We start from the raw sequence: 26,974 nt of genomic DNA, 5'->3' as shown, positions 1-26,974 counted from the left end.
GGTTTGGATCCTGGGTGCGGGCATGGTACTGCTTGGCACACCATGCTGTGGTAGGCATCCCACATATAAAATAAGTAGAGGAAGATGGGCACAGATGTTAGCTCAGGGCTAGTCTTCCTCAAAAAAATTTAAAAAAAAATTAAAAAAATTAAAAAATTAAAAGGATGGACACTCATTAGGATGGTTATTACCTAAATAACAGAAAGTAACAAGCGGTGGTGAGGATGTGGAGAAATCCGAACCCTTGGTGCATTGCTGATGGGAACGTAAAATCAGAGTGGCTGTGGAAAAATGGTACAGCAGTTTCTCAACAATTAAACACAGACTAACCATACGATCCAGTAATTCCACCTCTGGGTACATAACCAAAAGGACTGAAAGCAGGGACTGGAACAGCTGTTTGAATATCTAAGTTCATAGGAACATTATTCCCAATTGTCAAAAGGGAGCTGCCACCGGCTGGGTGGAGGGGCAAAATGAATGTGGAGTTGGTGTTTACCAGGCGGAGTTTCAGTGGGGAAGACGAAGTAGTTCTGGAGGTGAGTGGTAGTTATGATTGCACAACAATTGGGAATATACCAATGTCACCAAATGGAACACTTAAAAAGAGTTAAAACATTAAATTTTATGTCTACTTAACTACAATTTTTAAAAAGGGGAGGAGTACCCCTACATACTATAACATAGATGAACCTGGAAATATTATGCTAAATAAACAAAGTCAGTCACAAAGGATCGTATAGTGTATGATTCTACTTATAAGAAATGTTCAAAACAGGCACATCCACAGAGACAAAAAAGCAGGGTAGTGGTTGCCAGTGGCTGCAAGGAGGGGGAGAAGGGGAGCAAGTGCTAATGGGTATGCACTGTTTTTCTGGATGATGAAAATTCTGGAATTAGACAGTACTGAGGGTTGCACAACCTTATGAATGTACTAAAGCTACTGAATTGTATATTTTAAAATGGGGTATTTTATCATATGTGAATTATATCTCAATTTAAAAAGAGCATATATGGGGGCCAGCTCCATGGCCGAGGTTAAGTTCGTGTGCTCCGCTTCAGCAGCCCAGGGATCCTGGGCGTGGACATGGCACTGCTCATCAGGCCATGCTGAGGCGGCGTGCCACATAGCACAACTAGAAGGACCCACAACTAAAATATACAACTATGTACTGGGGGGCTTTGGGAGAAAAAGGAAAAATAAAATCTAAAAAAAAAAGAGCGTGTAAGTTAAGTCCTATTCTCACTCAGATACACTAACTGGAGCAGAGAGCTGGGGTTTAGATCCAAACACTGTGGCATCAGAGCCTGTGTTTTATCATCATTTCTAATTCTCCACCCCCGCAACCAAGAGACTTAAGCAAAAAACTCCAAGGGGATTCTAGAAAGGCTCCTTGCTTTTGCGGACAATGGGTCCAGGTAAGGCCGACGTTACATCTCCTCTATGCCCTGCGTTGAATGTAGACAGGGTGCACAGGAGCTTGATCTGGTACATGAAGGAAGCGTCAGGAGGAAACAGAGAAGCCAGTCTTATTATTTTTGAGCTACTGAAGATAAGCTACCTTCGTATTTTTTTTTATGTAAGAAAAACAGACATCTATTTGTAAAATAACAAATTGTACTCTTCTGTTTCTTGGCTACAATAGAATACAGGCCTAAATTTGTATTTGTTAACCTTCCTTCTATAGGCCTAATCATTTTAACTCATTACATTAACTCTTCATTTCTCTGTTTTCCTAACATCTAATTGATAACCACGAGTTTACTTATACTTCGTAAGATTTAATAAGCTCAGTGGATGAAGTTTAAAAATACAAGTCAGAGTAACTTCCAGAAGTATGTCCCTAATGTGCCAACTGACCATCATGAACTAATCTGGTTTTGAGAAATGTGCTGTTTCTAATACTCAACTGTGTAGTGCCTGTAAAAATGGTGGCTATTAACTGGTTGTTTCATCTCCCCCCACCTTTCATATTTAATACCCACAGATTAATTTATTTGAGATCAGGACACCAACCTATACACAATTTAACTTTATATAAAATAGAAAAAGGAAAAAAAGTTTAGGAACTTGAATGACTTTTCCTGGATGGTGTCCTCTGTGTACGTAAGGTCAAAGCCTTTCTCAATTCCGGGATGTTTTAAAATGAGACAGCTTGTAACTCTACCACGGTTCCTTGCCTCAGCAGTCTCTCCTTTTTTTTTTTTTTTAAGATTGGCACCTGAGCTAACAACTGTTGCCAATCTTTCTTCTCCCCCTTCTTCTTCCCCTAAAAGTCCCCCAGTATATAGTTGTATTTTCTAGTTGTGAGTGTCTCTGGTTGTGCTATACAGGAGGCTGCCTTAGCATGGCCTGAGTGCTGCCACATCCACGTCCAGGATCTGAACTGGTGAAACTCTGGGCCCCCGAAGCGGAGCACGCAAACTTAACCACTCGGCCACAGGGCCAGCCCCAGCAGTCTCTCCTTTTTTGAGGTATACGATGTTCTCTTATGCCACCCTTACTACTACTGCAGAATCCATGGCTGCATCATAAAATACCTTTTCAACCTCCTAACCTAAGCACTGTTATTCAACTGCATGACTGCCTGTCATCTCACCATCCCACCTTTCCTTCTCAACTGAACTCTGTTTTCCTTGTGACCTCTAATCTCACGACCCTAGTGAAGTTTTGGGGCCACTACTTCTTTAATGGTTTTCCCTATCAATGTACGAAATGAAGGCAGCATGGATCAATCATTTCAATACAACCGCTACGACCGCAGAACCAGCTAGCTCCAGGACTTCTTGCCAGATACCTTAAAAGTTCCTGAGACAGTAAGTAAAGATGCAAAACTACGCTCCCTAAAACAGATTATTTGTCATCACTCAAACTGTTCCTCTATTTAATCAGCACTTTTGCTCATGCTATGCCTATGCCCTCTCTCTGTCTGGAGAAATTGTACTCTTCCAGCAAAGTCTAATTTAAATGTAATCTCTGTGAAGCCTCTATCAGCCTTTTATGCAGTATTACTGTTCACACTGTTGAAATCTTTACGGATTCAGGCTCAGGTGTCTGGTCCTCAGTGTCTGTGTCTTTCTACTGCAAGTAACACCACATGCACTTTACTTCGTATTTGGGAGCTCCTTCAGGAACATACAGCACCTTGTGGATTAGAGGGCTCTTCCTCAGATGTTATCCCAAAGGAGGAAAGTAAAGGACTGAATACATTTTAATTGACTTCCTGGAAATTCTGAACAGAAATGACTAAACTGGTGTATGATATCCATAAATTGCATAAGGATGCCTGCTGCCTTGCATGCGAGAAAGCAGGTTCTCTGTGAGTAACAAGATAACTAAATGGAGACTGAGGCTCCACTTAATGTCAGTACTGCAAATTCTTAATACAAAACTTGAGGCTACATGACAACAAAGAATTATCTAAATGAAGTTATCCTTTCCCTTTGCATTAATGAAGAGATGGAAGGAAATATTCATACCTAACGGATTCAGGATTTCCTGTAATATTGTATGACGTACTCTAATAATGTGAACCTGAAAAGATGAGATCCCACAGACCCACAGGAGTGGAGAGAAGGAAGTTAACTTGAAGATGTAGCAGAAACTAGTTTAATCCAAGGTACTACTGTTTAAACCATCCCTAAACTTCCCTTCCTGAAAAGAATAGAAAAGAAGGAGATGAGAAAAACCCCACATGTCCCTCTCTGCACCCTTACTTTACTATCAGAAAAGAAAACCATTTCAGGGCTTTTCCTGCAGTTTACAATATGCTCCAAGAACATCATGTTGACTGTTCTGAAAATTTCAGTTGCAAACATGCAGGAATTTAGCTTCATCACAGGGAGTTATCCACAACTAAAACAAGTTTTATTAAAGCTCATTTGCATAAAAATAGACAAAAAAGTGAAGAATCCTATCTAGCCAGTGAACTGGAAAACCAAGAGAAAACTACCACAGTGGGGGCCTTACCTTCCACAGTGACCTCAATTTCGGGAACTTTTGCGTTACTCCCAGGGCTCCGGGGCCTTTTCGGGGACTGCAAGGCTGTAGAGCAAGCGCAGAATTCTTTTTGAGTATTATAAAAAAACCCAGAAGGGGATGCGCTATAGAAGCAGAGTATTAAAATTCATACAGTTTGGCTCTTTTCAAAGAAACCTGAAGAATTAAACTGGTAGTGTAATCCTCCACATGAGTCTCAACAAAGCTGTGGAAACATGAATGGAGGAGGATTGCAAACATGAAACCTTCAATGAAATGTTAAAAAAAAAAAGTCCCGTTGAATAAAATACCTTAAAAAGCAAAGGAACTAACTGAAAGCCTCAAAAAGATACTGGTCAATGAATGATTCAGTATGATTTATTTAACAGTGATAAAGAATGTTTCAATGTGCTGAAATATAAAAAAAGAGTATATATAATTTCTTACCTTTAGTGTTTATTTTACTAGCCATTCCAGGAGGCAAGTAGGAAATAACGAGTTCAGGTCTAGAGAGAAAACCAGGACACGTTACAGTAGCCAGTATAATACTCGTCTTCACAGTTAAAAATGATCATGACCAACGCTTTCTATAAAGGCACTCACTCTGTAATGCAACAATAATTTGCCATTATCGACAAAAACTCGCTTTTCCTTCCCACAACTGTTAAGGGATTTTCTAAAGCGTAAATGACTTCCAACATGAAAATGAAAATTGACAAACACTAATTTAGTTTCTTCAACTACTGAAATTCTACGGATATGTAAATAAGAAACTCAACCATTGAAATTCAGTTGCCTGTCCACAAGTTTAACCAGGAATAACAGAGCAGATAAAAATCAGCCTTTTTCTGTTCCATTCAAGTATTGAGGAATACTAAGAGATGGCAGTGTCTCTGACCAACTTCAGCACCACCAGCACTGTGAGGCAGGGGTTACAATCCTACTTGTGCTGATGAAGAAAAGCACGTGCAGGTAAAGGATGTGGGAGGCAATGGATAGTGCCAGGACTGTAGCTCAGAGCTACGCTTTTCCATCACGGACTCCAAAGCCTTAGCCATCATCTGCAGCTAGGAAAATATTTAAATATACATATAACTTTATTGTTTTAATTCCAGAAATGACTACCGGCAAACAGAACTTACTTTTTAACAACAAACTTGATTTTGTTGCTCCCACGGACAATTCTTTCAAGTCGTGGAATTCCAAACCAGGTGGGGCTTCGAAAGGGAATTCCCTCTGGCAAGCCTTCTACATAAAGGAACTCGGGATTTGATTCAAACACAGGGTATGGTACTTTCACTGCCTCTGTGAGTCCAAGAGCTTGAGCTGAAAGTATAAGAGAACATAACTTGTGGAAGGTAAAATTTGAGACATTCTTTTATTTTTGTCTGCATTCTCTTTCCTTCTTTCTTATTGAGGTGTAACTGACATATAACATATTAGTTTCAGGGATACAACATAATGATTCGCTATTTGTATATCTTGTGAAATGATCACCATAGTAAGTCTAATCAATATCTGGGTATTTTCAAATACGTTACGCAAAAGTTCCCTAAAATCTAACAATCTCCACTTAATATTGGAAGCGTTTTACTTAGTATATAGTGCAAAGTTGAAGAATAAGCCTAAAAAATAAGTACTTTTAAGAGGAACCTTTTAACACTTCAAATCAAAAAAAGTTACATTATTAGACAAAATTATCTCTGTGCTCTCGGCAGAAATGAACCATGGCCATTCCACAGTGGAATGGCACCTACCCAGCCTTGTGTTATGTAAATTCAAGTTTGCCATTTAATAGATAAGAGGTGCGTATGATGCCTCGAGATCAGAGGCAGAGTGTTTAAGCTTCCTGATCTAGGACACGTCAACAACAGCTAGGAAAATGACGCGTGGGAACGCCCCAGGAACTCTGCTATCACTCCTACTCCTTACTTCCTTCTCCATGACAGACACACCCCATCAACTGAAACACTCTTGCTGAATCTCCTCAGAATCCTTCTCAAGACAGCGCTCCAGGAAACCACTGTCAACAAATCTAAGTTGAAACAAATGATGAAACCCATTTGCCATATGTGTTAACCAGATCAGAAGTACAGACAGTGCAAGTGAGATTCACCCCAACTCCTCCCTTTTCCTCCCATTCTGACACATGAGAAAACTGAATCCAACAGACATAAAGTAAGACCCCGACTCTGACCTTCCCTCTGGAGGTCCTGAACTGCTATCCTTCATTCAGAACACTGCCTTTCAATTATATTTTTAAATGAAGACATAACATAATCACTGTCTTTTACTTACCAAATTTCAAATTAAAAATCTCTTCCACTTGCTTCCGTAGCTTGGTAATTCTGACATTCCAATCTTCTTTGACTAGAATGCAAAAGTAAATCTAATTAACAATGTTCCTTACTGGTGCTCACACAAAATTAGATTGAATGCTCTTCTTTCAAGTGATGTTCTTTTTGTAAAAAAATTGAGATATAGTTGACATATAACACTGTATTAGTTTTAGGCATACAATCCAGTGATGCTCACAGTTAAATTTTGTTTAAAAACAAAAACCTTGGGGTCTTAAAAGAATTACTTCCTGGAGTTGTCAAATATCAGAAAAACTGCAGGGAGACAGAATTCAAATTTAAGTTCACGCTGTAAATGAAGAACTTGTTCACAAGAAAGAGTGGTTTTTAAACGGCCCCAGGGAGGCGGGACCAAGATTGCGGAGTGAGTAGTCTTCTTTGTCTCTCCCCCTTCAAATCTACAACTAATTGGACACTCACCGGTTCACAAAGGATATCCAGATAACATCTCAAGATGCCTGAGAGACCCGTGCTGCTATACATCGGAAGGCGGACGGACTTCCCCCAGGGAGGAGGTGGAGATAAGTGAAAACTCTCCGACCCCAGACCCCCAGACAGCCTAGTACCTGCAAGAGGCTCTCTTCCAGCAGACTCCCCCACAGCATCGCCACGCACCAAGGGCGGGAGTGTGCACTCACCGGCAGAACAACGGTGGAAACAGGTGACAACAGCCCTACCTAAGACCCCGCGATTACACCTAAGCCCAGGGGGAAACTCCAGGGTCCCACACCCACCAGCAGGGAAAGCCTCTGCTCGCCATTAGCAGGGAGGCATCGCCCAACATTCAGAACACCGGAAAGCTCCCAGGGAGCAGATTCCCAGACAGGGCATCAGCCCGCCAGCTGCTGCCGGGCCCACAGACTCTGGCTGTGCACAGGAGGGTGAAAGAGGCACCCAGACTTCCCATGGACGTGCTTGGGGGGCTGGGTGGAGCTCCATGGCCTGGCTCTGCGGCACAGGGGGAAACTCCAAGCTCCCACACCGCCAGCAAGGAAAGCCTCTGCTCGTCATTACCAGAGAGGCCCTGCCCAGCATTCAGAATGCCAGGAAGCTCCCAAAGAGCAGAATTCCCTGCAAGGCAGCAGCCGGCCAGCCACCGCCGGGCCCACGGACTCTTGCTGTGTCCCAGACGGGGCAAGGGGCTCCCAGAGATTCCATGGGAGTGGTTTGGGGCTGGGTGGAGCTCCAGTGGAACGGCTATGTGGCCCAGGGGGGAACTCCAGGTTCCCACAGCAGCCTCAGCAAAGGCCTCTGCACGGCACTAGTGAAGAGGTCCCGACCGGCAATCACAAGGCTGTAAGGCCCTGGGACAAAAGTAGCACAGCTATGTGAACTAACCACAGGCTGCAGAAGATACCCATAGCTCTGCTGGGACCTATAGTGGGCAAGTGTGATCTTGTCGGCTATGACAGGAACAGAGCTGCGATTATAGGTGATCCTGCTCCTGGGTGCTGGGAAAGCCCATAACACTGCTCCAGACCCCAACGAGGGAGCGCGTCTAGGTGGTCTGCAACAGTAGGCACCAGCAGCCTGAGGACCCCTTGTGATAGCCCCCACAACTGACGAGGGACCCCACAGGACCACTGTGACTACAAGGAGGGGCCCAGGTCCAGTCAGTAACAGCTGACAGGGTTCCTGGTTGATGCAGTCTAAACAGCTGTTCCCCCCCCACACCAGTTGTAACAAGTGGAAGCAGCAACTAAACTCTATCTCTATGCGGAGGCACACATCCACGCCATCAAGCAATATGAAAAAATACATTAAATCTCCAGAACAGAAGGAAAATGATAAGTACCCAGAAAACAACCCCAAAGAGAATGAAATCTATAACCTAAATGAGGATGATTTCAAAATAGCCATTATTAAAAAACTCATGAGTTAAAAGAGAATTCAGATAGACAACTCAATGAGTTCAGGAGCTATGTCACAAAAGAGCTTGATACTATAAAGAAGAACCAATTAGAAATACTGAGGATGAAGAACACAATGGAGGAGATTAAGAAAAATCTGGACTCTCTGAACAGTGGGTTGATAATACGGAGGACAGAATTAGCAATTTGGAGGAGAGGAATATAGAAATGCTGCAGACAGAGGAGGGGAGAGAACTAAGACTAAAAAGAAATGAAGAAGTTCTCCGAGAATTATCCAACTCAATTAGGAGATGCAACATAAGGGTCATAGGTATACCAGAGGGAGAAGAGAAGGAGAAGGGGGCAGAAGGCCTGTTCAAAGAAATAATGGCTGAGAACTTTCCAAATCTGGGAAGAAAGATGGAACTTCATGTGACAGAAGCCAATAGATCTCCAAACTTTATCAATGTAAGAAAACCAACCCCAAGGCATATGGTAGTGAAGCTAGCAAAAGTCAACGACAAAGAGAAAATACTGCAGCCAGGCAGAAGAAAATAACCTACAAAGGAACCCCCATAAGGCTATCAGCACATTTCTCAGGAGAGACCTTAAAGGCTAGAAGAGATTGGAATGAAATATTCAAAACTCTGAAGGACAAAAACCTGCAGCCAAGAATACTCTACCCAGCGAAAATATCCTTCAAATACGATGGAGAAATAAAAACTTTCCCAGATAAAAGTTAAGGGAGTTCATTGCCACAAGACCTACTCTTCAAGAAATGCTCAGGAAGAACCTCATTCCTGAAAAATCAAAAAAAGGAAAGGGGCTACAAAATCCAGAACAAAGGAGATAAGCAGAAGGACAATAACATAAAGTAGCAGCTCTCCATCAGAACAGGTTAGCAAAAGTTAAATAAAACGTTAAACGCCCCCAGGCCTCCTACCCCAGGTTCCACAAGAACGGCTTCACTTGCAACACATTCCTTGTCCCATCTAACAGACATGTGCCTACAGACCCACACAAAGCATGACTGCACTAATCACAGCAGGAAACAAACGTCAAAGGGATTAGGGAGATGTCACTCAACACTATGCACATCCACAATCCAGTTCGTTTCCTTACCCCTTATTTTTAAGGCAACCACCTCCTATCCAATGTAACAGGAAAGTAAACTAAAATAAATGACATGCAGGATGTACCTACTTGGACAGATATGGTCAGGACCTGTTTGGTGGAGACACTGGGGCCTGACTGGAGGTACGCAGGATAAGGAAAGGAGCGGGAGGGAGTAAGGGGACAGCAGAGCAAGTGCAGGAATCACATGAAGTGTGCAATTCACTGTGTTTGCTGACATAGGTGGTGAGAAATGCTGGAGAAGTTCTGAAAATACTGCTCATGCCTGGTGGCCTCAGAAAATCTTTTAACATTTCTTTTACTATAAAAGTACTTTAAAACTTTTACTTTAAAAGAAAACCTAGCATCTCAAGGGTTTAATATGGAAGCTCAACCATTCAACCACAGGAAGTCAGTCTGGTATAAATCAAATCTGCATTATTCCTATAAAGAGCTTCTGTCAACTTGCTGCTCTGCCTCTCCTCTGCCTCCCCTGCACTTGCTTCTCTGTCTTTGCTACTCCAATACAAGATCTCTGATCCATTCCTCCCAAGAACCAAGGAACACCTCCCCACTTCTTCCCCTTCAAAGCTCAATGACCTGGCTAGTGCTACAACTTTCTCACATGTGACACACAGATCTTTTACACAATTAAGGGCAGTATACCCACAGTGTGTTTAAGCACACAACTGTTACCTATTCCCATGTCACAGCAAGAACCAAGTAGACGTCTCTGAGGGCAATGACTAACAAATTCTTTTGTCAAGTGGTCTATGACTTGAATTGGCCTAGCACAACACTGATGACTGGCTCGCTGGTAAATTGAGTAATGCTTTGTTGGAATGAAGAATGACAACCGTTAATTCTTTCCAAGGTCTCCTATGAATGATAGAAGACCAAATGTTGTTAACAATTGGGAGAATCCAGATTCTTTTGATATTAGGCCATTAAACTCTCTATGCTAGAAGACAGCAGATCAAGAATTGCAGAGACTATTACTCAGTCTTTGGACTAATTTCTATGGTGCTTGTATATTCTTTCAAAGATACACGTTTAACATTCTGTTTGCAACCACTATTAGAATTGTCCCTAATAAAAGCAGTGATCACATTAATCACAACCTTGAATTTGAGGTCTGTCTTGAGAAATGAAGACTCATACACAGACTTCCATTATATTCAGACTAATCCACCATATCAAAGCTCCACCTTGGGGAATATTTTTCTTTGCATGACTTCCCTCAGCAAAGTCTGTGTCACATCCAATCTTCAACTCATCACCAATACTTTGTCTCTTTGCCTATATCAAAAGTATGCTGAGGAGGCTGCTGTGATGATTTTGATGCTCAACCTAAGAGGCAAATAGTGATTATATCCTCTCCCCTGCAGGACTGCTGACACAGGATAATTCTGTTTCCCTAATACAGTATTTCTCAAACACTTTTAATGCCACGATAAACAGGAAAAATCACACAATCTATCTGGCGTACCAGCTGATCTTCAACAGCTGCCCCCGGGTTCCCTTAAGAGCTGGAGGATCAGTATGTTAGTAGACACAAAATATTTTAGTGCAGTATTTTAGTACCCTGTCTTGTAGACCAGTTCACCTTAGTATCTACCAGAACGATTAACTGCACGAATTGAGAAAAATCCATTGGTTCTTGGCAATAGAAGTCCCTAATGTTGTAGATTACAAGCTGTGATCACTTTTTCTGACATTACGCAATATTAGACAAAAAGATGGGAAAGAAATAAAGGCAGACACACAGCTCAAATAAAGAAGATAAAACCATTCACACATGTGCAAGTGAGACTTCATAGTCCTTTTCTATTGAATGGCTGTGATGTCAGCACAGATGCTGGAATTACAGTATTTGGTACTGGTCGTTTAAAAACAGGGTCCACAGGAATAAAAATTAAGGTCTACAACATCTGCATGGTCTGACACATTAGCAACACGTGGCAACTCAGCACTTCAAAGGTGGCTAGTTGAATTGAAATGTGCTCTAAGCATAAAATATGCCCCAGAGTTTCAAAGCCCAGTGCATGGTTCTATATTCTATTTGTAAGGCTTCCTAGTTCTTCCATGTCAGCCACAGCCACAGCATGGTCACTGACAGATGGGTGGTATGGTTCCAAGAGCCGGAAGCAAACCCAGGCCGCCAAAGTGGTGAGAGCACCAAACTTTAAACTCTAGGTCATCAGGCTGGCTCATCTAAGCTTTTTAAAAGAAGTCACAACCATCTTACCTGGTGTATTTGTTCTCGGTTGAGTAACTTCAGTAGTACTGTGAGTCAGAAGTTCTGGTCTGGAAAAACGGTTCATGTTAGTAATACAGCATTTAGGAACGCCATAAAGTCCTTCCCCACACAGCTGTGCACTGCCGATGATTTTCAATATGGTTCATTCTGCCATCATTTGCAGTGAAAAAAATCATTTTGGTGACTCTAGATTATTTTGAAAATAGCAATTTCCACAGATTCGATTGGGACCACCTGTATGTCCTCAAAGGCAATTAGCTCAAAACTGTGCAAAACGCAAAACAGTCGCCTTTCCCGCAACCAGTCCAACCTCCTGTTTCTAACCCTCAGATGAAGTACACCACGCAACAGCTAGAAATGTCTAGCTACGTCATCCTACAGTTTCCTCTCCCCTAAACAATTAGTCCCAACGAAGATACACAGATAAACGCACACTCCCAATCAGTGAGCAAGTACCACAGAGGCTATCCTACCACAGCCCTCCTATTCAAGAGAGGCCTTTTGTTGCCACTCCCTGCCCCCAAATCTCCCTTCTGCTATCCCTCAAACTCAAGCCAGAATAACCCTTTTGAAATATAAATCAAAATTATTTTAAGAGGAACAGGCTTTCAAACCTTTTAATCACTCCACTGAACGCCCTCCTCCACTTGGCCCTCTCAGGCTGTCCTAACATGCCAAGCCCACAGCTCCACACAGAATGGTGTGGGTATGTGAACGTTCAAGTACGTCTGACACCTCCCTGCCCCTACTTATCTATCTGCTTTCTTTGGGACATCTTTCCTCCATTCCCTATGCACAACTAACCCATCCACATGCCACCCTCGTCTTCTTCCCCAAAGTGCTCAGGAACACTTCATTGCAGTTATCTCTGTAATAAGCCTACCAAGGACAAACAGGGTTCCTGTTGGACCCATTTTCTACATCTGGTGCCTGGTACTGAATAAACATTTACTCAGTAAGTGGATCTAAATGCAATACTTTAATTTTAAGTCAGTCCAACTGAGAGGGGAACAAAAGGCCCATGTTCATGAAATTAACCTCTTCTTAAGGACAACATTAAATGTTTCTGCGGATTATAATCTTACCTTTTAATAACAAATTTAATTCGATTGCCCACTTGAATGATTTTTTCCAGTCTTGGGATTCCATACCACGAGGGACTTCTAAAAGGAATGTTTTCTGGCAGTCCTTCCACATAGAGATCATTAGGATGTGCCTCAAATTTCTGGTAAGGTACGGCCTTGGCTTCAGTGCTCCCCAAGGCTTCAGCTTTACAAAAGAAAAGCAATGCCGGACACTAAGTCTCTGTTGAAATCATATTTTAGTACAATCCAAAGCAAGGTACCTGTCAACTTTTTAGAGAGAAAGTATACTCTGGAAACACGCACTAACTACTGAAACAGACTTAATACAGCAAATACAAGTATAAACCGTCCACCGTCAAGAGGTAACTTTTAGTGGATTTAAGTTTCCTGATTTTAAAACCATCTCAATCTCTAATATCTTATAAAAAATCTTTCAATCTTTGGAAAGAAATAAAGGATAAGAAAATCATGACTGACAATAATAAAGATCACAACTTAAAACACTACTTTTTCAAGTATTTGGAGGCAGATTCTTGGTACTTAATGTTTTATGAGTATACTAATCCTCTTCTATTGGATCCTGCACACTGACTTACATCAAGCTATACTTTTATTTCTACCACAAGCACAAGATTAACGGTCTTTACCCCTTGAACATCATGAGTGTACCACTTTTAAAGAAATAACTTTCTGCAAAGAATTCGTGGAATGGGAAATTAAAATAGTAAGCAGAGACTGGTTTCGATTAAAAGATACACATCAACCAAAGTTAACGCATGAACCTTGCTTAGATCCAGACTCAAAGCAAAAACTTGAGGATACTTTTCAGATGAATGAAGAAACTCAATGAAGGACTGGATAACAACAGATACAAAGAACTAGTTAATTTTGGCAGGTGTGAAAATGACATTGTGGTTGTGTAAACAAATGTTAATACTGTCCATGGATGCACACTGAACAAGTAAAAAGACACAATGTCTGTGATTTGCTTTGTAATATCCCTATAAATGGAAAAAAGAGGAAATGAAGAAAAGGTGAAAAATCTTAATGATCAGTCAATTTGAAAAATGGGTACATGGGAATGCATTGTACTATCTGCCTACTTTTGAATAGGTATAGAATTGAAATTTCAAAATGTAAAAATGAAATTACTAATCCCTGCTCTGAAACCACATCCAAACAGAGCTCTAGGAAGATTCAAATAATTTAAACATCATCAGCATTTTATAGGTTTCCCTTCCATTATGTATGTTACATTTAAATATTTTTACAATCTGATGGTTTAAAAAAGAGTGGCTCCTTGAAGAATTAATTTGTATTTCCTTCTTCGACTGACTTTCCCCTCAAATTTAAAGGGCTTATATCTTCATTTCTTTCTTCGTTTCATTAGCACCAAATCTGAAGGGCCCAACTATAAAATCTTTTTGATATAAGTAAAGAATGTGCATTTGAAAAACTACATACAATGTAATAAAGATTGCAGCATTATTTATGTTATAAAAGAAACATTCCCCTATAAAACATGGTAAAGACTACTTACACCTGGGAGTAATACTAAGCATAATTATTCTATTAGATAGAGCAATGAAGAATATAATCATAAATCTAACAAACTTCCTATAAAATGAAAAAAACCAATTGTTGGAACTGAGAGAGAGAAGCAGAAGTTATAGAAAAGGGGAAAGGCCAACTGCATTAGTTGTTCATAAAGAAAGCAGCAATTCTGCTGACTTCTCACTCTCCAAAGTAGCTACATTCCTAGACCCACTTAAGGCCATGAACACTAAGAAGAAGAACCAGCCTTTTATAATGTAAAAATACACAAACTTTCACCTATTTTCTTAGCTCTGATACAATGCCAAAATATCTTCCACTGATCACTTTTTCTTTATGTGATACACTACTACATCAATAGCCTCTTCCTTCCGTGAAGCAAAAGTCAGCTTGCTGGGCAACCATCAGTGATGCTAACAGACTGGCTGTTTCTTTTACCAGGCTCAATTTCCCAAACTAAACATGAAGGCAAAGTTTAAGCCTATTCATGCAGATAGTCATTATCACATGTCACCTACTCATGAATTATGATGACACAATGGTCACATCTCTAACGATAAACAATATTCATCATCTGATTTGTTTTACTAAACGTCTTAGAAATATGATTTTTCAAGTGGTGAAGATTCTTTAGTTCATTGCTCATTAACTGATTTCTGACCAGATGTAAGAGGACAAAATTATCACTAAGATCCTATATATTCACGTTGGATGGTCAAGGAGACTGATGAGGAGGAAAAACTTAAAATTCTGACTTTTTCTAGATGCATTAAATTTTCAAGGAGTTAGGGGGCCAGCCCAGTGGCACAGCAGTTAAGTGAGCACATTCCGCTTCTCGGTGGCCCGGGGTTTGCTGGTTTGGATCCCGGGTGTGGACATGACACCGCTTGGCAAGCCATGCTGTGGTAGGCGTCCCACATATAAGGTAGAGGAAGATGGGCATGGATGTTAGCTCAGGGCCAGTCTTCCCCAGCAAAAAGAGGAGGATTGTTGGTGGCAGATGTTAGCTCAGGCCAATCTTCCTCAAAAAAAAATAAATAATTAAAAAAGATAAAAATAATTAAAAAAAATTTTTCGGGGAGTTAAAGAGTATAAGTAAAAAATAAGTACATGGATTCTGCAAACAACACACAATTAGTGACCTAAGTTTGCAGTTGCCACTTGAGGTGCACCTAAAAGCTGGTTTATTGGGTCTTTAAGACCCAGTGCCATGCAACCCTCTTGCAAACTATAGGGTGAAGAAGAATCCTCACCCAGTAGACTTGGCTTTTTTGTGGTAAAACTCTAATGGTTTCTTTCACAAAATTATGAGAATCCCTGTGGTACTCAGGATTCTCTGTTCCAGCCACACACACTGCTCTCCACTGCAGCCTTCCTTGCCCATGACAGCTCTGTGGCACTTCTGTACTTGCTTTGGTCTTCTCAGTGTCATAATTCAAAGAGGCCCAACGTGCACTATGTGACTGAAAGGCTCAGTGATTTCTGACCCTGGTCCACTCAGTGAGTATTTGTTGAGCATCTGCCCAAGCAGAAGCACAAGACAGACAAGATCTGGGCCGTCAGATCCACGGTGTAGTAGCAGGAGGAAAAAGACAAGCATTAGTGCTTTGAGGAAAACAAAAGGAAGATGAGCTACAGCATGCTCGGCGGTTTATGTCTGATGGGTGCTTGGTGGAAAGAAAGATCTCCAGTGCAGCCACATTTAAGTTGAGACGTAAATAAAAAGGAGAGGCACAAAAAGATCTGAGCTAGGAGCATTCCAGAGACAAGGACACTAACAGTGCAGCAGTCCCAGGAGGGGAGGACCCTAGAAAAGTAAAGGACAAGCAGATGCTCACCGCAGCTGCTACAAAGTGAGCCAGTGGGATAGGGAGGGAGGTGATACCAGAAGAAAGGCAGGGTGCCGGGATCAGGGACTATGGAGCTTATTCCAGCTGCAAAGAAAAGCCATAGAGTACAGAAGAGGGAAGTGACATGCTCTGTTTTATGTTTTTAACGAGATTAAAAACATTAAAGTTTTTAGATTTACATCTGGCCGCTTTGTGGCACTGGCTCTGAATACAGGGACAGACAGCAGTGAGGAAGAAAAGGGGATGGGTTTGGGCTATGTCTTCAATGCAGAGATGGCAGGAAGGCTTGTGACAACACAGAAATCAACAGTACCTCCCAGGGCCTTTGCTTGGAAGCCTGGGCAGAGTGTGGTGCCACTGGGCAGACTGGGAGAGGAAGGCATTTGCAGGGGGAAATCACGAGCTCTACTTAGGACGTGTGAAGTCAGAAGACGGACAGAGCTATCAAATAGGTGGGTGATTATAAAGGTCTGGTGCTAAGGGGAGTTCTCAGGGCTAGAAACTTACATGTGAACATCATCAGGGTAAAGACAATAAATTATTTTTAAGATATGAGATGGAGTGGGATTACCTGTGGAAAAAGAATAGCAAGAAAAGAGAAGGAAGGTTTGGGACTGAGCTGTGGAGCAGCACTCCTAAACTTGAAGACTGAACTCAAGGGAGGTGCCATCAAGAGAATGAAAAGGACAGCCAGAAGACAGTGAGAAGCCCAGGAAGGAACCACAAGTCGGTAAGATTCGAAACTTTCCATAAAAATAGTTTAAGATAGCTTAAAAACCAAGAAGAAAAATAAGAAGACAACTATGTTGAATGCTGCTGAGAAGTAGGATAAAGCAAGGGAAAGAATGATTTTTGGTGACAAAAGCTGTTGCAATGGTAAACCACACCTAAGCATCCTAAGGCACAGCAAGCACAGCACACAAGCCCAGCAGAACAGTGAGGGCCATGTCACATTCTCTGATAACCAGCAGTGTACTGCTGAGCACTGTGGTGACAGCCTGTGACTGAAGGTCTCCTTTCTTCCCAAGAGGCACACAAAATATTGTCCAAGGATCCGAAGACAAAAGGATTCCAAAACTGTGAAATGCCCGAAGCTAAGCTATACTGTATTAAAAAATTACTCAAGAGCATATGGGGGTTCATGTCACTATTCTCTCCCTTTCTGCACAGGTTAAAAACCTTTCATAATAAATATATATTTAAAAACAATAAAAGAAAGCTGGAGGTGAGTCATATCCATCATATTTACTTTCTTTATGTAATACGCTTTAGTTAAAGGAAAATTTAGACTTACCAAATTTTTTGCAGAAAAGTTGATCTACCATCTTTCGTAACTTAGTGATTCTGGCATACCACTCTTCCTTTACTGAAAGAGCAACAAATACACACATTTCCTCAACTTTATGGCAATCATAATTTAGGTTATTAAATATTATGATTATAAAATAGGCAGCATTGTTTTCCTGTTCTCTCCGACTAAAGTTACTTCTAAGATTTCAGAATGTGTTTATTAGAATAATGCTAACGCTGGGGCCGGCCTGGTAGCGCAGCGGTTAAGTTTGCACACTCAGGATCCCAGGTGGAGACATGGCACCGCTTGGCAAAAGTCATGCTGTGGTAGCCGTCCCACGTGTAAAGCAGAGGAAGATGGGCACGGACGTTAGCTCAGGGCCAGTCTTCCTCAGCAAAAAGAGGAGGATTGGTAGTAGTTAGCTCAGGGCTAACCTTCCTCAAAAAAAAAAAAAAAACCCAAGAACAAAAAAAACAAAAAAATCCAATGCTAACACTGAATAAATAAAGAGAGTAAGAACAAATGAAACAATGATAAAATGGAAATTTATAATTTAAGAGTAATTTTACGCAGGTACTCTATAAAGTATCATACTAAAGCTAGGAAGAAGCAGAATTCAGTTTACTCAAGAATTTAGAATATGATAATGCTGGCAATCCTTCCATGATACCAACTTTAAGTGACGTGACTTCCATTTTGTATCCCCTCTCCATCCCACTCCACTCCACCCCAAAGCAAAAGCAAGAGAACAAATTCAGTTGTTTCCTACAAAACACATCTAACAAACAGTGATCCCCATGGCGAGATATACACTCTAAGAAGTAAATCTTTTTATGTCCTGAGTATAATGATGAATAATTATTCAACCTATCGATGTGGATTTGAATAATGAACTGTTCAATCCACTATGCCAGATAAATTTCGCATCTCAAAAGTAGAACAGACATGGTTCTTTTAGTGTACCCAGAAATCCGACATTTATACTTATTTATAATGAGTTACTAAGAAAAAAAATGACTTGATTCTTCTAGAGAATATTGGTCAGTGGTTTCACATTGTGTACTTCTTGCACATAATGTTCTGACTTCAGACACACAATCTGACGCCGGGCTGGAGACCCACCTCCTGAAGCTGGTTTATCAAGCTGTAAATCTTCACGTGTTGAATTCAGAAGTTCATGTCTGCAAGGAGAGAAAAAGCACTACGTGTTTACCACGTGATATTCAGCAGAAGCAAAACTACAAGTACTTATTTAATATTCAGTCATCAAGGCCAGTTTTAAAAAGAAAAGACAATCTGGACTCTTGAGCACAATTAAATCCTAATTTCTTGAGATTTCCAGAGTATTTAAAACCAAATGGTAATTGCAAATTGTTTCATAAGGTGATTCATGGAGCATGTGTCCTCACAGAAAAAGAGTTAACTGCGCAACCTAAAGGTATTTCTAACAGGGTAACACCACAGGAAGCAAACCATGAGTTTTAAATGAAACCTTTCAGTTTACATTACATTCAAGACTACCTTACTTCAACCCATCCGTAAATCGGCTATGAAAATCCTGAGTATACCTCAATACTAACATTTGCAGGACATACACCTTTTATCTTTCATAATACACAAACAGCCCATAAAACATAATTTATAGATCACAGAATTTTCACAATCCATCTCACATGTCCCACATCACTCCATGTTGTTGTAATGGCCTAAAGATATGGGGAGAGGAGGAGCCATATGACAGAAATGTTGGAAGCCAATATAGGATTAAGTCAAGGGTATACATAATATTTGAACAATATTAGTGAGCTGTGAAATAAAACGTTTGCTAAACTCTATAGAATTGCCCTTCTAAATAGACAAAATAGTTTATGTTTAGCAAGACTGATCACATTAGTCTCTGGGGAAAGGCTTTTAAAAGTCCCTTCCAAACGTGGAAGATGGCTTCTCATAAATGAATATATTGAAAGTCTTGAAAGAGAATGTGCACAGCATAAAGTAACTCATGACAAGCTTGCATAAACATTTAAACATCCAAAGAGTTTGATATGCTTTATATGAACACATCCTGCAAAATTATTCATCTATTTTCTTTATATATTTTATTAAAAATTACATTTAAAAACCCCTAACAAATTAAAAAGCAAGAAATGTAATAAAATGACAATACAAGAGAGTCTCAAAACACTAACCTTATTAATCTATCAATGTGTGAGGGGAGGGGTATGCTTGTTTATGGTTCTTGGCTAGTGTCAGAGTCCTAAGAACAAGCCCATTTTGTTTACCGTTCAATTTGGTGAGAGACTACTAAATATTTAAACTACAATTTATTTGAAAGAAAAATAGCTGCTAGGAACAAGTTCCCCTCTGTGGAGGATAGCTCACCTCTTACTCTTGAGGTATCTCTTGCGTTCTTTTCATCCTTAGTTACATCTCAAAACCTCTTCTCATTCCCTTATTTAACACCAACACAGAGCAGGTTTGCCTGGTTGTAATCTTTGACGAGGTGGCTGTTAATGTCCCCATTTTCTCAACAGCACCAGAATGTTAGCAGAGTAATGAAGTCGAACACTTTTGCAAATGATATGCCTACTATTCTAATACTGTTATTCACGTTACTGTTTATAGCTCAAAGATATACGAGAAAACTTAAAAAATTGGTTATAATGTACACATGACTCAAATAAACTCATTTACAATCAAAGGACTTAAAATGAAACCCATTTATTTCAGAAGAAGTGAGCTGATCTCAACTCCATGGGGGCCAAGTACTGCTTGGTCTAAACCTTACATCGTGGTGCTATCTTTCCTATGCCTGCGCCCAGCTGAGGAAAAGCAATTAATCGAATTCTAATCAGAGACAAGGCGGGCCATACTGCAGGGTTTCCTTGCTCTCAGAGAAATGGGTAGCTACCCTCTCCTCTGCAGATGTATGTGGCTGTGAGGCCTGGAACTATTGCATCCAGCTCACGAGTAGTCTAAGGAAACTACCAGTGCAATGAAGGAAAAATCTGGAATAGCGCAGAAGCAGAGACCCAAGTACCACCGTTTTAATCATGCCCTCTGACCTCCTCACTAGGTGAGATAAGAACCTTCCTGTATTAGTCCAATGTGAATCCAGGTTTTGTTACTGCTGGAGACATTCCAGCTACTACCCCGACCCTTTCCATGTCGGGAAACCTCCATTTTCTTTCAGACATGTTTGGCACATTTGGCTAGCAACAGAATTCGAGATTCAAACCATTTTCACTTAGAACTTGGAAAGAACTGCTAAAGAGTGTTACAACATCCATGACTGCTCAAAGCAAGTTTATCATCAGTATGATTTTCGTTCTTTGTGGATGACCAGGACTTATAGTCTCTGAAACTTCATAATTTTCTCCCTTATCTGTAGAGCACTGAAACTTCATGAAGTGTGATTTGGTATATATCTTTGTTTTCCTCGCATTTATCCTGCACTACACTTTTTCAGGTTTGGAAAATAACTGTTACTCATTTTTGCTACTTTCCTTCTCTTTTTACTTTAAGTCAAACTCCACCAGGTTAGGATTCAATATCCCTTATCATGTATCTCATATGTACAATCTTCTTTACACATCACAAGATTAACAATCTTCTAGCCCTTCCATTGAAAATTTTAGTTTACCATTGTATTTTTTATAATTTCCTAGGCAACTGTTCTCCAACTGTTCCCTTTGCAAATACATCTAGTACTTGTTTCATGGGTGCAACAGAAATTTCCAAAGATCTACAATTGCTGAGATCTGTTGATAAATGCCTTATTTTTTAAACCTTTTAATATAATCTTAGTTAGTAGGAAATATGAAAATATGATGTTGGTGCCATTTTAAAATGGAAACATTTACAATTCCAATATGAATTGCTGCACTTAGTTTTTGTTTTAGCTTTTCTGAGGAAGACTAGCCCTGAGCTAACATCTGCCAATCCTTCTCTTTTTGCTGAGAAGACTGGCCCTGAGCTAACATCTGTGCCCATCTTCCTCTACTTTATATGTGGGACGCCTGCCACAGCATGGCTTGCCAAGCGGTGCCATGTCACGCCCGGGATTCAAACCAGTGAACCCTGGGCTGCTGAAGTAGAACATGCGCACTTGACCGGTGCACCGCTGGGCCAGCCCCTGCACTTAGTTTTTTCAAAAGCTCCATGCTATGTCTTTTATGTCAATGCTAGGAAATTTATGGCATTCAGCTATCTTGGCTTTTCTTTCTTTCTTTTTTTTTTTAAAATTTTTTATTGAGTTAATGATAGGCTCCAATCTTGTGAAATTTCAGTTGTACATTATTGTTTGTCAGTCGTGTTATAGGTGCACCCCTTCACCCTTTGTGCCCACCACCCACCCCACACCTTTCCCCTGGTAGCCAGGAATCTGTTCTCTTTGTCCACATGTTTAAATTCCTCATATGAGTGGAGTCATACAGAGATAGTCCTTCTCTATCTGGCTTATTTCAGTTAACATAATTCCCTTAAGGTCCATCCATGTTGTTGCAAATGGGACGATTTTGTTCTTTTTTATGGCTGAGTAGTATTCCATTGTATATATATACCACATTGTCTTTATCCAATCATCTGTTGATAGGCACTTAGGTTGCTTCCACGTCTCGGCTATTGTAAATAATGCTGCAGTGAACACATGGGTACATGGGACTTTTGGAATTGCTGACTTCAAGCTCTTTGGATAGATATGCAGTACTGGGATAGCTGGATCATATGGCAGTTCTGTTTTTAATTTTTTGAGGAATCTCCATACTGTTTTCCATAGTGGCTGAACCAGTTTGCATTCCCACCAGCAGTGTATGAGGGTTCCTTTTTCTCCACAACCTTTCCAACATTTGTTACTATTTGTTTTAGTTATTTTTGTCATTCTAATGGGTGTAAGGTGATATCTTCCTGTAGTTTTGATTTGCATTTCCCTGAGGCACAACGATGATGACCATCTTTTCATGTGCCTATTGGCCATCTGTACATCTTCTTTGGAGAAATGTCTGTTCATGTCCCCTGCACATTTTTTGATCGGGTTGTCTGATTTTTTGTTGTTGAGTTGTGTGAGTTCTTTATATAACATGGATATTAAGCCTCTGTCAGATGTAAGACTTGCAAATATTTTTTCCCAGTTAGTGGGTTGTTTTTTTGTTTCAATCCTGTTTTCCTTTGCCTTGAGGAAGCTCTTCAGTCTGATGTAGTCCCATTTGTTTATTCTTTCTATTGTTTCCCTTGTCTGAGAAGACATGGTGTCCAAAAAGATCCTTCTAATACTGATGTCAAAAAGTGTACTGCCTACATTTTCTTCTAGAAGCCTTATGGTTTCAGGTCTCACCTTTAGGTCTTTGATCCATTTTGAGTTTATTTTCGTGAATGGTGAGAAAGAATGGTCAATTTTCATTCTTTTACATGTGTCTTTCCAGTTTTCCCAGCACCATTTGTTGAAAAGACTTTCTTTTCTCCATTGTACGCCCTCAGCTCCTTTGTCAAAGATTAGCTGTCCACAGATGTGTGGTTTTATTTCTGGGCTTTCAATTCTGTTCCATTGATCTGTGCACCTGTTTTTGTACCAGTACCATGCTGTTTTGATTACTGTAGCTTTGTAGTATGTTTTGAAATCAGGGGTTGTGATGCCTCCAGCTGTGTTCCTTTTTCTCAGGATTGCTTTAGCAATTCGGGGTCTTTTGTTGCCCGATATGAATTTTAGGATTCTTTGTTCTATTTCTGTAAAGATGGTCATTGGGATTCTGATTGGGATGGCGTTGAATCTGTAGATTGCTTTAGGTAGAATGGACGTTTTAATTATGTTTATTCTTCCAATCCATGTACATGCAATGTCTTTCCATCTCTTTATGTTGCCATCCATTTCTTTCAGAAAAGCATTGCAATTTTCCTTGTATAGGTCTTTCACTTCCTTAAATTCACCCCGAGGTATTTTATTCTTTTTGTTGCGATTGTGAATGGTATTGTGTTCCTGAGTTCTTTTTCTGTTAGTTTGTTATTACAGTATAGAAATGCTACTGATTTATGCAAATTGATTTTATACCCTTCAACTTTGCTGTAGTTGTTGATTACTTCTAAGAGTTTTCCAATGGATTCTTTGGGGTTTTGCATATATAAGATCATGTCATGTGCAAACAGCAAGAGTTTCACCTCTTCTCTCCCTATTTGGATTCCTTTTATTCCTTTTTCATGCCTGATTGCTCTGGCCACAACCTCCAATACTATGTTAAATAAGAGTGGTGACAGACGGCATCCTTGTCTTGTTCCTGTTTTCAGGGGGATGGGGTTCAGTTGTTGCCCCTTGAGTATGATGTTGGCTGTGGGCTTGTCATATATGGCCTTTATTATGTCGAGGTAGTTCCCTTCCATCCCCATTTTATTCACTTTTTATCATAAATGGCTGTTGGATCTTGTCAAATGCTTTCTCTGCATCTGTGCAGATGATCATGTGGTTTTTATTTCTCAGTTTGTTGATGTGGTGTATCACATTGATTGATTTGTGGATGCTGAACTATCCCTGTGTCCCTGGTACAAATCCCACTTGATCATGATGTATGATCCTTTTGATGAATTGCTGAATTTGGGTTGCCAAAATTTTGTTGAGAATTTTGGCATCTATGTTCATCAGTGATATTGGCCTGTAGTTTTCCTTTTTCATGCTGTCCTTCTCAGGCTTTGGTATCAGCGTGATGTTGGCCTCACAGAATGTGTTAGGAAGTGTTCCATCCTCCCTAATTTTTTGGAATAGCTTGAAAAGGATAGGTATTAAATCCTCTCTGAAAGTTTGTTAGAATTCCCCAGGAAAGCCATCTGGTCCTGGGGCTTTATTCTTTGGAATGATTTTGATTGCTGTTTCAATCTCTTTCCTTGTGATCGGTCTGTTCAAATTGTCTGCTTCTTCGTCCCTAAGCTTTGGGAGATTGTAGAAGTCCAAGAATTTATCCATTTCCTCTAGGTTATCCCTTTCGCTGGCAGATAGCTTTTCGTAGTATTCTCTTATAATCTGTTGTATTTCTGAGGAGTCGACTGTTATTTCTCCTCTTTCATTTCTGATTTTGTTTATTTGAGCTTTCTCTCTTTTTTTCTTTGTAAGTCTGGCTAGGGGTTTGTCAATTTTATTTATCTTCTCAAAAAACCAGCTCTTTGTTTCATTGATCCTTTCTACTGCCTTTTTCGTTTCAATAGCATTTATTTCTGCTCTGATTTTTATTATTTCTCTCCTTCTGCTGACTTTGGGCTTTGTTTGTTCTTCTTTCTCTAATTCAGTTAGGTGTAGTTTAAGATTGCTTATCTGGGATTTTTCTTGTTTGTTAAGATGTGCCTGTATTGCGATGAATTTTCCTCTTAATACAGCTTCTGCTGTATGCCATATGTGTTGGTATGGCATGTTATCATTTTCATCTGTCTCTGGTATTTTTTGATTTCTTCTTTAATTTCTTCAGTGATCCATTGCTTGTTCAATAGCATATTCTTTAGTCTCCACATCCTTGTCCCTTTCTCAGCTTTTTTCTTGTAATTAATTTCTAGCTTTATAAGCATTATGATCAGAGAAGATGCTTGTTATTGCTTCAATTTTTTTTAAATTTGTAGAGGCTTGCCTTGTTTCCCAACATATGCTCTATCCTTGAGAATGTTCCATGCGTGCTTGAGAAGAACAGTTATTCTGCTGTTTTTGGATGGAGTGTTCTATATATGTCTATTAAGTGCAACAGTGTTAGCTTTCCATTTAGCTCCACTATTTCTTTGTTGATTTTCTGTCTGGATGATCTGTCCATTGATGTGAGTGGGGTGTTGATGTCCCCTACTGTTATTGTGTTATTTTTGATATCTTCTTTTAGGTTTGTTAATAGTTGCTTTATGAACTTTGGTGCTCCCGTGTTGGGTGCATAGATATTTATAAGAGTTATTTCTTCTTGGTGAAGTGTCCCTTTGATCATTATATATTGGCCCTCTGTGTCTCTCTTTACCTGCCTTATCTTGAAGTCTGTTTTGTCTGATATAAGTATTGTGACACCTGCTTTCTTTTGTTTGCTATTAGCTTGGAGTATTGTCTTCCACCCCTTCACTCTGAGCCTGTGTTTGTCCTTGGAGCTGAGGTGTGCGTCCTGGAGGCAACAAATTGTTGGATCTCCTTCTTTAATCCATTTTGCCACTCTGTGTCTTTTTATTGGACAGTTCAATCCGTTTACATTGACGGTGAATATTGATGCATGAGGGCTTAATGCTGTCATTCTATTGCTCATTTTCCGGTTTTCCTGTGTGTCCTTTGTTTCTTGTCCTGTGTGTTTTAGCCTACCCATTGACTTCCACAATTTCTTATGCTGGGTTTCTTAGATTTTCCTTATTTATGTTTTTGTCTCTGTTCTGTTTTTTAGTTTAGTGGCTACCCTGAAGTTTGTATTCAGAATCTCGTGTATAACATAGTCCATTTTCTGGTGGTCTCTTTCTTACTTAGCCTAGACTGTTTCAGTCCCTTTCCTCCTCCCTTCCTAAATCATTATTTTCATCTCTCATTCCAACTTGTGTTGTGAGTTTGTGGTTAGAGTGATAAGATCATCTTTGCTTTGGTGATTTCCTTCCCTTTATCTTAATGCTATAGTTGAATTTTTGCTATCCTATTCTGATTCTATTTGTCTCCCTACTCTATGTTTTGTGACTCCTTTCTTCCTTTTTTTCTTTTTTCCGGTATGAGAACCTTCTTGAGGATTTCTTGTAGTGGAGGTCTTGTGAGTATGAAGTCCCTTAGCTTTTGTTTGTCTGGAAAAGATTTACTATCTCCCTCATATCTGAGGGACATTTTTGCTGGATAGAGTACTCTTGGCTGAAGATTCTTATCCTTTAAAGTTTTGGATATGTCACTCCAATCTCTCCTAGCTTGTAAGGTTTCTGTAGAGAAATCCGCTGAAACTCTGATAGGGTTCCTTTGTAGGTTATTTTCTTCTGCCTTTCTGCCCTGAGTATTCTTTCTTTGCCATTCATTTTTGCCATTTTTACTACTATATGCCTTGCAGTAAATCTTTTTACAGAGACAAATCTAGGAGATCTGAAGGCTTCCTCCACACACATTTCTCTCAATCCCTAGATTTGGGAAGTTCTCTTCTATTATTTCATTGAGCACACTTTCTGCTCCATTTTCCTTTTTCACGCTCTCAGCAATTCTGGTTATTCTTAACTTGCATTTTCTCATTCAGTCAGCTATTTCTCGGAGATTTTCTTCAGTTTTCTTAATTCTTAGTTCTCTTTCTTCCTCTGTCTGGAGCCATTCAGCCTCTCTATCTTCAGTTATGCTAACTTGCTCCTCTATGGTGTCTACACGGGCATTCAGGGAATCTGTATTCTGTTTCATCTGATCCGTTGTATTTTTCATCTCTAGTATTTCTGACTGATTCTGCTTGATAATTTCAATCTCTTTTGTGAAGTAACTCCATAACTTGTTGACTTGTTTCTCTATATTTCCCTTTACTTTTGATGATAGCTATTTTGAACTCATCTTCACTTAGTTTACCTATTTCCAAGTCCTCAGGACATACTTCTGTGTTTTTATTGCTTTCCTTGTGGACTGGAGCGTTTATAAATTGCTGGATGGTAGAGGAGCGGTTTTTGCACATGATGCTATTATTCAGTTGCAGTTACAA

General features: G+C 40.1%; 1 protein-coding gene across 7 annotated transcripts in view; it reads right to left on the bottom strand.

The window, feature by feature from the left end:
• GTF2I (general transcription factor IIi) overlaps nt 1-26,974 on the bottom strand; it is a 115,314-nt gene that overhangs the window by 16,888 nt on the left and 71,452 nt on the right. For all 7 annotated transcript variants that reach the window (XM_023655498.2, XM_023655496.2, XM_023655497.2 and 4 more), the window contains 8 exons: nt 18,462-18,520; nt 17,343-17,414; nt 12,645-12,828; nt 11,548-11,606; nt 6,278-6,349; nt 5,122-5,305; nt 4,427-4,485; nt 3,971-4,045 (listed from right to left, as the gene is read on the bottom strand). In XM_023655498.2, the coding sequence (XP_023511266.1) occupies nt 3,971-4,045; nt 4,427-4,485; nt 5,122-5,305; nt 6,278-6,349; nt 11,548-11,606; nt 12,645-12,828; nt 17,343-17,414; nt 18,462-18,520 (764 nt within the window). The remainder of the gene's footprint in view (nt 1-3,970; nt 4,046-4,426; nt 4,486-5,121; nt 5,306-6,277; nt 6,350-11,547; nt 11,607-12,644; nt 12,829-17,342; nt 17,415-18,461; nt 18,521-26,974) is intronic.

This window comes from Equus caballus, chromosome 13, assembly GCF_041296265.1.
Source record: "Equus caballus isolate H_3958 breed thoroughbred chromosome 13, TB-T2T, whole genome shotgun sequence".
Taxonomy (NCBI): domain Eukaryota; kingdom Metazoa; phylum Chordata; class Mammalia; order Perissodactyla; family Equidae; genus Equus; species Equus caballus.
The sequence above is the reverse complement of the archived record's forward strand: the minus strand, read 5'-3'. Positions and strand labels throughout refer to the sequence as shown.